At 38.2% G+C, this 13,729-nt stretch overlaps 1 protein-coding gene across 1 annotated transcript; it reads left to right on the top strand.

The window, feature by feature from the left end:
• Positions 1–1,487: 1,487 nt before the first annotated feature.
• On the top strand, positions 1,488–13,729 carry flot1a (flotillin 1a). Its single transcript, XM_067612161.1, has 13 exons — positions 1,488–1,635; positions 4,152–4,215; positions 4,549–4,624; positions 5,074–5,164; positions 5,960–6,103; positions 6,539–6,658; positions 6,966–7,061; positions 7,430–7,582; positions 7,771–7,952; positions 8,613–8,658; positions 8,810–8,947; positions 9,645–9,809; positions 10,050–13,729. The coding sequence occupies exons 2-13, from the start codon at positions 4,173–4,175 to the stop codon at positions 10,068–10,070; spliced, it is 1,275 nt and encodes a 424-aa protein (XP_067468262.1). The 5' UTR covers positions 1,488–1,635; positions 4,152–4,172; the 3' UTR covers positions 10,071–13,729.

Here is a 13,729-nt window from a genome sequence, read left to right as displayed (position 1 = left end):
AAGTATTGCAGTAAAAGTAGTGGTTTGGTCCCTCTGACTGATATATTATTATATATGACATCATTAGATTATTAGTACTGAAGCATCAGTTTTAGAGCAGCATGTTACTGTTGTAGCTGCTGGAGGTGGAGCTAGTTTGACCTACTTTATACACAGTTAGCTAGTTTAGTCCAGAGGTTCCCAACCTAGGGGTCTGGCCCCTCCAAAGGGTCAGCGGATAAATCTGAGGGGTCATGAGATGAAAAGAAAAAACAAAGTTCTGATACACAAACCTGTTTTCAGTTTTTTTTTCTCAAATCTTTGATTTTTGGTGAAATATTGAATCATTTGAACATTTATTGAAATGAAACCATGTGAGAAGTTTTGAAGGAAAAATCTCTATCTGCTGCAACTGTTAACAACTCATAGATATCTGAAATGTGACCCCGACTACACACTGCTTTTTGTAAGACGTCAAAAGCCAAAAGAGACCACTGGTTTAATCTTTAACAATGTGTTGTGTTGTTTAAAAGCTTGTTATATTATCCATTGTGTCAAATCTTCATCTGAAAAGTAACTAAAGCTGTCAAATAAATGTAGTGGAGTAGAAAGTATAATATTTCCCTCTGACATGTAGTGGAAGTGTAAAGTAGCATTCAAATGGAAATATAGTATCTCAAAATTGCACAGTACAGAAGGCTACTTGAGTAAATGTACTTAGTTACTTTCCACCACTAACACCACTCCACAGAAACCTACATTTTTTAAGACATTGTAAGCATTGGATTTTTAGCTTTATTGCTCAGGATTAATCATGTATTTGAATTAGACTCCTGGACTCAACTTTGTTATCAGTTATGTATCTTATTTATTGGCCTAATGTTGTATATGTGAAAGAGGAGGTTCAGAACCTTAATTGAAGTAAAATAACCAATAGCACAATATTAAAACATACTCCATTATAACTAAAATGTACTCAAATAAAATTTCATACGAATGTAGTGAAAGTATTAGAAGTAAAAGTACTCATTTTGTAGGCAAATGATTACTTATTACTGATGCATTGAGGTGTATGCTAAATTTCAATGCTGAGTTAATTCCAATTATTGCACATACTCTTGGATAATGTAGTTTACTTTATAACAATGTGTTATAATATATATGCTCATTATAGGTTTTTGAAATCTATTTAATCTGCAAAGTAGGCCTAGGTAGTAACTGTAGCTGGCAGACAAATGTAGTGGAGTAAAATGTACAATATGTTTTCCTCAGAAATGTAGTCAGGTTAAGCACAGTACTTGTAAATCCTTTCACCCTTAATATATATTGTGTCCTATTTTCAGTTAGGCAATGAGGGAAATTAATCTATCTATATATCTATCTATCTATCTATCTATCTATCTATCATCAGCTAAGGTTTGTTGCTGCAGTTCTCCACCAGGCCACTAGATGGCGGACGAACACAGCTGTAACGATGGGCGTCCTCAATACAAGCCGCTGAGCTGCACTGCACCACACAGACCGCATCAGTCGGTAACCAACGGGAATACACCACCTGATATTAAATTACACTATCATTTTTAGCTAACAGAGACTGCTACTATTCCGTCACTTTCTCCGTACTCCTCCTGAAGAACAGCATTCATACACTAACCGGTAAGTGCGCTGCTATATAATGCCTCAGTCCCTTATCGATTATATAGGCTACACAAACCAAACCGGTTTGTGTTAAATTGACTGAGTTAAAACAGCTAACCGCTAAAAAATTTCATCTCGTTATTCAGTTTTTCCCTTCGCTAGAAAGTTATTGCTCTCAAGTGTGGGTTTGCGGATATTTATAGGGCTATTCTTGCTGATTTAACTGCGCAAAATTGGTGCAAATTAGATTTTTTATGACCCGTCTGGTCTTCGTGTAGGTTCCCATCACAACCCCTCCCTCTCTCTCCCCTTCATGTCTCCCCTTCACAGCATGCAGGGCCGCTGATATTTTGAGGGGATTGTCTATAAACAGAAAATAATCATATAAAATAGGAATTATAGCAGGATTACCCGCCACTCTGCAGCTACAGACGGGTGACAAATTAAAGGGAAAAAGCTTGAATAAAATAGTGGAGAAACATAACGGATGCAGCTGCTTCCACACAGGTGGCAATTAAGCAATTAATATCCAATCATACTCCGTGACATGTATAAGATGGCAAGAGGAAAAGATCTAAAAGACTTTGAAAGAGGGTTCATGGCTGATGCTTTAATAGGAACAGTGACTAAAGTGACATCTGCATTTAGGTCTATGGGAAAGACATCAGTAAATATAGTCGGACATTTGATGAATGTGATGCTTGTGCATTAGTGCGATATGTAAGGAAAAACAGAAGAGCAACTCTTCCTCAGGTGACTGAGAATGTCAATGCAGGACGTGATCGGACTGTCAGCAAGAACAGTACGTCCACAATTACATAGAGAGGGATGTTATAGTAGGGCTGCAGTGCACAAACCACTCATTACAAAGATGGACGTACATTTGAGAGTTAAGTGGTGCAAAAAAACCACAGGTACTGGTTACTAAGATGTGGGAAACCAGTGTTATGGTCAGATGAGTCATCCTTAGCCATATTCTCGAGAAGTGGCCTGGTACATGTGTTGCGTACACGAAGAGAACACTGCGGTTAAGTGAGCAGTCATTTGGATTTTGGTGCGCGTCTATTCACGCTGTTACGGTACAGGTGCTTGGAGCAGCCAAAAAACTAAAGACTCGAATTACAGCAATAATTTCTCCCGTTATATTACACGTCATGTGTAATATGTGACGTGTGACGTCACTAAACAAATCCTAGTTTGATGAAAACCGTTTGCATAATAGAAAATTGAAGTCAGCTCGAATAAGATTATACCATTCATAATTTTCTGACTCTGGAGTTATTTTACTTTACAGTTTTTTGAGAAAATTAAAGGCAAAGTCACATTATAACATTCATAATTGTCTCATATTTCAACTGTCATAAAAAAAATCCTTAAGGGCTTTGCTGAAATTGTCTATAGAGGCTTGTTCACGACTTCAACTATAGTCATGTGAAATTTGGACTTATTTTACTGTACAGTTTTCGAAAAAAATTAAAGGGAAATTTAGCTCAAATTACTTTTTAAGCATCATCTTTTCCTCATATTTCAACTTTCATAAAAGAAATTTTTAAGAGGTTTACTGAAATGTTCAATTGAGTCCTGTTTAGAGGGCCCAGACTACAACCATGTGAAATTGTTGAGTTTTACTGTGCAGTTTCAGAGAAAATTAAAGGGAAAGTCAGTTCAAATTACATTATAACAAAAATGTCCTCATATTTGAACTCTTATAAAAAAAAAATTAAGAAGTTTGCCAAAACCGTTCAGTAAAATAAGTCACAATTTGACATGGAGATAGTCTGGGCCATCCTGAACAGCACTCCATTGAAAATTTCAGCAAATGTCTTAAAAGAAAATGAGGAAATAATGAATGGTATAATGTAATTTGAGCTGACTTTAATTTTCTATTATGGAAACGGTTTTATCAAATTAGGACTTATTTGGTGACATCACATTCAACAAGACTTCATTGGATGATGATGTGTAATATAATGTGCGAAATTATTGCTGTAATGAGTTTTTTGTACTTTTTGGCTGTTCCAAGCACTGGTACCGTAACAGCGCGAGTAGATGTGCATCAAAATCCAAACGGCAGCTGGCTTGACCAGGTTTCTGCAAATGATGGCTCACTTGACTGCAGTAAGAGAATGGTACAGGTCTGAATGCTTGACTCCTACAGTGAGGGGATCTGGTGGCTCTGTTATGCTTTGGGGGGCATTTTGCTGGCATGGTTTGGGTCCACTTGTCCCCTTAGAGGGAAGAGTGACTGCAAATCAATACAAAGTTGGTCTGAGTGATCAAATTTAATCCTATGATGTAACATTTCTATCCTGATGGGAATGGTCTCTTCCAGGGCAATACCCCCATCCATAGGGCACGAGGGGTCACTGAATGGTTTGATGAGTATGAAAATGATGCCACTTGTCTGTATATCTTACATTGTTGCTACAGATGAATTCCTCTTTAAGGTGGACCAGAGCTTCAGGAAAGTGGTGCTTTGATGGTGGCTACTGACTAATTTTATATATTCTTCCATGAATTCCTTTGTTTTTCAGTCCGAGGGAGGATCAGCCAACATGTTCTACACCTGCGGTCCCAACGAGGCTATGGTGGTGTCAGGTAACATGATGATGACCTGTATTTTTTTTCCATTTTCTTCCATTAAATGTCTCAAATTCCAAAGTGGGTGAAATGTGCCTGATTCAAAACACATAGATGATAACATTTTCCAAAATATCACAATGTTACTTAACTTGTTTTTTGGATGAACCACATTTGAAAATAAAATGTGTTACAAAAGTTGGTTTGCGATGGAACCTTTGAATATTTTTTGACCATCAATACTTAGGATAACATTATGATTTTAATGTTTTGTTCATATTACTCAATTAATGTGTCTAACTCGATCCAGTGTCTAATTTGAGGCTCTGCTTGGTCCCCTTTCTTGCCCAGGTGTCTGTCGTTCTCCTCCCATGATGATAGCTGGAGGCAGAGTGTTCGTCATCCCGTGTATTCAGAAGATACAGAGGTAGGAAAACGTAGAGGGTTGTTTTTTATCTTCTATCCACTGTTGTCAACCGATCTTTAGTTAAATCCCTGACACTGCTGTGTATAATGCTTCAATTTACATCTTACTTTTTTAGTATTTAACACACACTTTTACCCAGGTGTCGTCAACCAACCAGCCCACTAGAGCTGAGTTTGATTTCTGTTTCCCTGACAAATGGAACATATTTAGCCTGCAGCCGGCAGTGAAAAACAACATTTGGATCTTCTGTTGTACATGCTCCCCCTCCTACATCAATTCCAGTTCATCACATAGCACCAGACTTGTTTGTCTGATTGTTGATCCTGTACTTAAGTATATATATAAGTTGAGTACAAAGCAGATATCTCTATACTTAAATGTGTATTGTTAGAGCAATGTATATCAATCAATAATGATCTTTTCCTATGTCTTACCCTGCCTCTCTCCAGGATTTCCCTGAATACTCTGACTCTGAATGTGAAGAGTGATAAAGTCTACACCCGCCATGGAGTTCCCATCTCTGTCACAGGGATCGCCCAGGTCAGTGTTCATACAGTCACTGCAGAGAAGAAGACAGTAGGCTACAGGAAGATGTTTTGCTCAAAGGGAAATGTGTAAACTAAGGAACGATAGTTTCTATGTAGCATGAGGAGGAGAATGACCTTCAACTCCCATGCAAACACTGCTAAACTGGGTAATATCCTGTAGCTGGAAGGTTTGTGCAGCCACTCAGGCAGGTTGCCCATCAAGGCTTAGTGTCTTCTTACTCTGGTGAGCCCTGGTTGTCTGTTAAATCACAGACTTCACACAGGCCATGACAGTTTTCTCAGGCTTGTGAATTTGAGTAGAAGAAAAACATTTTTTACAGAAGATCTGTTGAAAGAACTTAATTGTTCTGTAAAATTTTACTCTCTGGACCTCTTTCCATCCTGAACACCTATGTATATTCACATCTATTGGGAAACCTTGTGATTGACTTTTGTACTGATATAACAGGAAACATCAGGGATTTCACCATGATTTCTTGACAAAAATCTGGCCTGTATGATTATCCCACTTGGCGAGATAGTACAATGAGAAACATGTAGTCTACATAAATTCAAATAAAGTTCCTATTCTGATCCAAGTAGGATTTAAGCCACATTTGAGATAAGATCGCTCATCTCTTAACTCTTATTGTTTATATCACAGTGCTGTTATTTGTGCCATGTATTTGTTTGCATCTGAAAACAGCTGCTTGTTTTGCTGAACAATCCATTGTGCCACATGGAGAAGGAAACCTTGTCAGTGTGTTTCGCTGCAGACTTTCAAATAAACAGCTGCTTCTTCCTACAGATGAAGATCCAGGGTAAGAATGAACAGATGCTGGCTGCAGCCTGCCAAATGTTCATGGGGAAGTCAGAAGCGGAGATCGCTCAGATCGCCCTGGAGACGCTGGAGGGACACCAGCGAGCCATCATCGCCCACCTAACTGTTGAGGTAACTATTGATTGGTTGTCAGTTTCACTGTTTGATTGCTTTTCCTGACTTTCCTTGTTCATGACAGATTTACTCCTTTACTTTGGATTGGTTCACTAAGCATTTGATAAAAGTCTTAAACTTTTTATGAATTTTAAATGTATTGTTTAGCTGCTAAAGGTTTGTTTATGCAGATACTAACAGATACTAAAATGCCAGACAAACAATATTAACCAATCAGTTAAAAAACCATGTAAGTAGAAGGGCTTCAATGTAACACTGACCTAAGTCAGTACCCTCTGCAATATAAATTACAAAGCTGGAATTGTAACATTTTCATGCTCATTAAAATATTGAACTTTATACATTTAGGTAGGAATGAAGTACTGGGATGGTGTGACTGGTATTGTTGGGATACAGCTTGGTATCATTTGGTATCACACCTTCCTCTTACAGGAGATCTATAAGGACCGTAAGAAGTTCTCAGAGCAGGTTTTCAAAGTGGCCTCCTCTGACCTGGTCAACATGGGCATCAGCGTGGTCAGCTACACGCTCAAAGACGTTCACGACGACCAGGTAACCACCATTTTTCAATTTGTTTTTCAGTGAGAATGAAAAAACATATAGCTATCTATGTTTGATGTTAAGACAGTGGTGTATTCATCTGTTTTGAGGTATCCAGTGGGATCCAAAAATGGATATATAGCCCTTTAAACTCCTAATACAAGAATCAAAAACAAAAATACTTGTAATTCAATACTTAAGCTGTCTTCAGTTATTGCAGGACTGCCTCAAGTCTGAGTTTGAGAAAAACATTACGAAAGGAAATGCATCATGAATTCTAACCATCTTGATTTTTTTTTTCCATCTCTCATGCACACAGGATTACCTGCACTCTCTGGGTAAAGCTCGCACAGCTCAGGTGCAGAAAGACGCTCGCATTGGAGAGGCTCAGAACAAGAGAGACGCTGTGATCAGGGTAAGATGCTGTATATCCCTTTGTCCTCATCTTGAGGGTTAGTGTCATTCCTATAAAGGTGCTGAGTGTTTCACCCAATCATGGTCTTAATCTTGAGAAGCAGTGAGACTACTGTAATTTGCCAGTTGCATTGTTTAGCAGCGTATCACTAAGTATCATTCTTTGCTTTTGTTCTAGTGGGATCGTTTTGTTTTTTTTTTGTTTTTTTTTTTACATAAGCCATTATGTTATTACCAGCTACATCTGTTTTTGCCTTCAGAGAACTAGCAGTCAGCAGAGAAATTTGTCTAAACTCTTGCTACATTTTCAGCATCTTCATCCCCAGAGATATTCCCTCTGACCTCTGTTCTTGTCTCTCTCTCTCGCAGGAGGCTCATGCGATGCAGGAGAAGATCTCGGCTCAGTACAAGAATGAGATAGAGATGGCAAAGGCCCAGAGGGACTATGAGCTCAAGAAAGCAGCCTATGACATTGAAGTCTACACTAAGAAGGCTGAGTCTGAAATGGCCTACCAGCTGCAGGTATGCACGAGTATAGTGTTTATAAGCATTTATCAGTTGCTGGCTTTAATTGGTGACCCTTAATTAGCTGTAATTTTAAGTTTTTAAGCAATCAGTAACACATTTTCTCTCTGGATTTAATATTTCATAACATTAAATGAGAAAATATTATGTGGAGTGTATCTACTGCATCTTTCTTCCCTCGCCAGGTAGCAAAGACGAAGCAGCGCATCGAGGAGGAGAAGATGCAGGTCCAGGTGGTTGAGAGGACTCAGCAGATCATGTTGCAGGAGCAGGAGATCACCCGCAGGGAGAAGGAGCTGGAAGCCAAGGTGAAGAAACCTGCAGAGGCTGAGAAGTACCGCCTGGAGAAACTGGCCGAGGCTCAGCGGTGAGTTTTGCACGACTCAGCTGCAGGTTTCTGTCAGTTTTAGTGCCAGAGTTTAAGGTTTCTGTGTGTCCCGGAGCAAGAAACTGAATCCTCGTTGTTCTGTAGTTGAACTGATGCTTGTGGAGGATGTTGGAAATGTGAGTTTTGCAGTGGAGATGGATTAAGTACGACATTGTCATCTGTATTCTAGCCAGCTTCTATCTGTCAACTTCTGATGGTATGGTAGAAGAAGATTAGCGGGACTGTAGGCACATATTTGCCTCTTTTATGTTTTCAAATTGATTTTAAGAAGACAAACCCACAGTATTATAGTGACCGAGGTGGTAAATCATCAAATAATACCTTTTGAGGGAAATAAAATAGTAATGAAGTGAAAATAAAGATCAGACACTAGTCCTGCCTCAAGTTGATGTTTTGTTCATGATATAAGCTGCTATAATATCTGAGTTGTCATGTGTTTATGGGAACTGATTTTAAACAGATGTTTCACATCTGTTAGACCTTTTAAGTCCAAATGCAGTTCAGTCAGATTTTGTATGAGAATATATCAGCAGTTTGAGACTTGATTTGTCTACCTGTTAGATTGTCTGCACCATCTGTTATAAGCCTTTCTGTCTGCTGTCTGATTGACTTTACATTTCTGACTCTCTGTGTGTCCAGTCTGAAGTTGATCATGGAGGCCGAGGCTGAAGCTGAGTCCATTAGGGTGAGTTAAAGATCACTTAATATCTGTGTTTTTAAATAGTTTTAAAGGAAATCATAGCAAGGATCTTTCGTCCACGGATGTTTCTGTCCTGTTGTGTGTGTGTGAGCCTAATTCACAGAGTATCTACAAAGACTGTCTTCTGTCTCCATAGATCAAGGGTGAGGCTGAGGCGTTTGCAGTGGAGGCCAAAGGTCGCGCCGAGGCAGAGCAGATGACGAAGAAGGCCGAGGCCTTCCAACAGTACAAGGATGGAGCCATGGTGGACATGCTGCTGGAGAAACTGCCTATGGTGAGACACAACATACATCACTCTGATCCAACTTTTTTATACCATATAATACACAGTGGGAACATCACATCCATCCCTGGGTTCTAATTATGGGTCTAATTACTAAACTCTATTTAGCACACCTTTCACAAAGACGGTTAGACATAAACAAAATATGTTCAAACTGATCAAATGTGATGAAAGGTGTCAGTGCTGAAATGTTTTCTTTGGATACACAGCGATAGCTTAAGATATCTGAACCTTTGGACTTCAGAAATTAAATACTGCTATTTTATTTGTTAATTTTACAATTAAAAGATAAGTTAAAATACCTGAGAAACACATAAATATACATAATATCTCACCAAACTTTTAGCTATTTTCCCTTTTCCAGCTAAATCTTTGGTGCAGTCTTTCATATATACAGTAATTTAAAGAAAACTTATGTCAGAAAGTATTAAAAACATTTACAAAAAAACCCACTTAAAATTAAAACTACATGACCAGAAGTTCTCTTAATAAGTAATGATATTGTACAAAATAACATGCATTTGGATCATGCAGCGTATATGTAATATAAACTATTGTCAGGGTCAATTTTCACTGCTTAGCTCTTAGTTTTGTAGGGTCACTTAGTTTCTTCATGTTCCTCCTGCCAATGAAGGATTTTATAAAGGTGTTTTTTTACAAAAGTTTTGACAATAACTGTCTTCTCTAGATGGCAGAAGAGATCAGCAAGCCCCTGTGTAAAGCCAAGAAGGTTACCATGGTATCCAGCGGAGATGGGGAGGTGGGTGCGGCCAAACTGTCAGGCGAGGTGCTGGAGATCATGACCCGCCTCCCTGAAGCGGTGGAGAAACTGACTGGCGTCAACATCTCCCAGGTAACACACACATGTCTCCGATACGTGTCGTTACAAATGTGTCATGAGGACCCAAGAATACATATCAAAGCTTAAAAACACTCAGTAGAGCTGCAGAGTTCAGTGATTGTTCTCTTTAGGTTTGTCAATACCTTTCACATCATGCATAGTCATTTTTAAAACTGACCTTTTGAGAAAGACCCCTCTCTCTCTCTCTCTCTCTTTTTCTCTTTCCTCCTCCCATCCCTCTCCGTCCCGTAGGTGACCACTCGTACAGACTGAAGAGAATCAACCGAACCCGGTGACCAGTGACTCTCCCCGCTGTCTTACCTCTTATCAGCTGCCTGGATTCTGTGCATGAGTTTACTAACACAGACTTACTCTTTCCTCTACTCCCGTCTGCGTCTTACATCATCAGTATAAACGTGTCCCCTATCTATCTCTGTCGACGTCTCGCTGTGGTGTTGCTGTGTGTTGTGAAAATGCCGTCCGCTTTCATTCACCATTTTTTTTTTTTTTTTTAAATTAAATTTCCACTGACACCCAGCTCCAACTGGGCTTTAGTATTGTGCTTCTCCGGCTACAGTTATTATTGTTATTTCAAGTTATTTGAAGTAGTTTCTGAGACCTGGAATATAATTCTGATTCTACGAGACCACAGCTCCGGTCGCTCACTTTCAGATTAAAAATAGTTACGTCTACAGTATACGTAGCACCAGTTTCTCCCTCTTTTATTAAGGATGAAATGTTTTGAAGCCTTTGCTTATTGAAGTTTGCACTTTTTGTCTCTCTTAGATCTTAGATTTAATCTTAATCTAATCCACCCTCTGGCTCTGTTTACATACAGTCCATATGGCCACTGATACTACATTAGTGTAAGCATAAACAAAACGCCTTCGATTACCATGTTTTCCTCAAAATTCAGGCTTGTGCCTTAATGTAAACTGGTCACAAAAATGCATTGAAAGAACCATAACTGAAGCCTCTGTGTATCCCCTGAACTTCACCAAACTTTGTCTTGAGTCTTACTGTCTTTCCTCCGTGTCACATTTTGCGTGTTTGTGTCACACTAACGAGAAATCCTCGAGTCTCTTCTCACCGTGTCTGTGTCGACCTTTTTAAACGTCTCCTCCATTACTGCCTGTGTCCGCTGCCTTGCTGCCAAACCTTAAGTGCATCTTAAAACTAAAGTTTAATACAAACATGCATTCAAAACCCTCATTGCTACAAATACTACGCCTACATACAAGCAGACCAAAACCTCAGGCTGTGATTTTAGCCACTAATACATGACATCCATCAGGAGAGTGTAGAGATAATCATTTCATCAAGTTGTTACGGATGATTGCATAGAAACATTTTCATCAAGTGTTCATGCATTAGGCATTATTGTTCTGTATGATACTTTTAAAATCTGTGATGGTTTTCTATTTCCTATTTGTATGTTTTCATTGTATGTTCTCCTCCCACCGATCGCATGAGGTCTTAATATTTTAGCATCCAGCTGAACCAGTGTTAACCTCTTTATAATCACAATACATCTTTGGGTTTTAAGGAACAGCATTTTTGATGACTTAAGGCATACCGGTGTAACATAGCTTCAGGCGCTAGAGACCCATGCAGCAGTCCTATAACACACTTTATGCAAAAATATTTGCAAATGTGAATCCTGTTCACCAGTACTATCTTCCCTGACTTCTTTGGATTATTTATCGAGCATTTCTGTATCATAGATGATTGTTTATCTATCGTCAGAGCACCTTCGTGGTCATCGGTTGCTTAAAATGTTGGAAATTCAGCTCAATTTACTGTTGAAATCACTAGATGAGAGCATCAGGAAAACAGTGCATATAATGTAAATATGAAATTACATGTTACAAGAAAAAGTGAAAGCTCTTAACTTCTTCACTTTTTATAATAATAATGAAGGTACCAGTTACCACTACAGTATGAGGGATGACTTTTTTTTTCTTCCCTCATAATCTGGTGTTTTAATAACCATCGTAGGTAAATTGCCCCCCCCCCATCCTCAACAGCAGGGTCATAGGTCAAGGTCAGCTGCAGAACTGGAAGGGATTTTATGTCGTTCCTCGACTCAAGACAGGAGCTTGAACTCGGTTCTTCTGGTTGTTTTAGGTTCCTGTGAGACTTCGCCGCCCCACAGCGTAGTAAACTAGATGTACACCTTCAGTAAAGGGATGTCTATCGTTTGTGAGGCCAGTTATGTAGCAGTTCTCATAGAGGTGTTGTGTGTGTGTGTGTGGAATGATAGTGGTGTAAAGTATCGCTCTCGCCTTCAATCGTAGCAAAGAGACAACCGGAGTGTAATTATAACATCACTGTGTTGTAGAAATGCTGAACAATTCACCATTATTGGTTTAATTGGTTTACTTTTTTTTAATGAAAGCGTAATGTAAAGAGATGCTTAACAGCCAGGGACATTATGTCAAATAATGTCAGCTTGTACTTCAAGGAAAGGAATGTTTAAGATTTGATAGATTGGATCAGAATTGATCAATAAAGAAAAGGTTTTTTATTGTTTTATCACTTTGCTCCTAGTTAGTAAATGTTACTGTATCGTGTGATATATTTATTTGTTAATTTATTTCTTTATAATACAGAGTTATTACCAGCAATGCATTGTAAGGAGATGAAAATCTCTAATGTTGTGTAATAATAATAATTTCTCATCTCAGAGTACAATCAGTCACCCAGGATGATATGCTAGAGAGAGTTTAGGGGCCGGTTCAAGTGTTCCAACTTGCCTTACGGTTGATTATAACTCTCACTGAGGGGCTGGGTTTTAAATATGTTTCATTTTGGCACTGTATCTTTTTTGTTTTGTTCTGTTTTTGTACCAGAGTGTTTTTTTTTCATTGCATCAAAAGGCACTTAAACATTCTGGATTCTTACAGTGAGAACTTGTGTTTGCTTTTCTTTAGTGTCATTTGTATTTAAAACCAATTGTATTTTGTTTGACTTTGTTGTGTGATAGAACTAATTTTAACCGAGAAAGGTCCTGAACAGTTAATCTGTCTTTTACCTCTGTTATACTCAGCCCTAAACACCTCACTATTAGTCTGTCTGTGACTGTTTTTTGCACTGCTGATTACAGTTTTTTGTTTGTTTTTTGTCATGTTACAGCCAAATGTATTGAAATGATTTTCTGAAGCTTGATTTTATTTATTTTATAATTAACACTGCTGTCACTACGCATGCATCAAGACTTACCACACATTAACTATAGTTGAATCTTGCGAATACATTCATTTTTAGTCAGGACACTGTAGACGTGTGTGCTGCCTGACTGTGGAATTACCAAAGTAGGAGAAAACCTTATAGATACCTGTAGAAAAGGAAATGTGACACTTGCTTCTAGATGTTTCAAGTGTAATGAAGCGACACTAAATATGGCTATAAATGTGTATATATACACTATATATTTGATATTTGACACAGTATCAGTGTAGCACTGTTTGTCACTATTAACAGCTCTACTAACTTCTTCTAACATGTTTTACTATAATTGTATCTGAGCTATAGTCTGTAGTTTAAGTTGAGTTTTCTGTGTTATTTTGACTCCTGCTGTGTTTGCTGTGTTTGCTTGTGAAGACTTGCCAAAATGATGGAAGGTACCACTTTGTTGCTTTTTAATTCTTGTGTCTCAGGAAATTTGTGTTTTTACAATATACTTGTCATTAAATTGCAAAAGGGAAACCACCTATGTGTTTCACTATTTCTAAAAACAATTTATTTATAATTTATTTTATTTTAAATCTTAAATGTTACTTTGCTCATGTATTATTTTTTTGTGTTCATGTCTGATTTATGCATGTTTTTTTTTTTTTAATGTTTTTATGAGGACCTCACAAACAACAGCTCTCCCATGCATAGTGCCAGCTAACGGGGGTCCTAATAAACAAACATGGTTTCTAAACATT

The sequence above is a fragment of the Thunnus thynnus genome, chromosome 15 (assembly GCF_963924715.1).
Source record: "Thunnus thynnus chromosome 15, fThuThy2.1, whole genome shotgun sequence".
Lineage (NCBI taxonomy): Eukaryota > Metazoa > Chordata > Actinopteri > Scombriformes > Scombridae > Thunnus > Thunnus thynnus.
The sequence above is the reverse complement of the archived record's forward strand: the minus strand, read 5'-3'. Positions and strand labels throughout refer to the sequence as shown.

Bases quoted from the DNA above. Each gene is read 5' to 3' on its own strand.
- flot1a (XM_067612161.1), top strand. From the start codon at position 4,173: ATGTTCTACACCTGCGGTCCCAACGAGGCTATGGTGGTGTCAG. The intron at 8,948-9,644 runs GTGAGACACAAC...TGTCTTCTCTAG, and splicing joins TGCTGGAGAAACTGCCTATG to ATGGCAGAAGAGATCAGCAA. The intron at 9,810-10,049 runs GTAACACACACA...TCCGTCCCGTAG, and splicing joins CTGGCGTCAACATCTCCCAG to GTGACCACTCGTACAGACTG.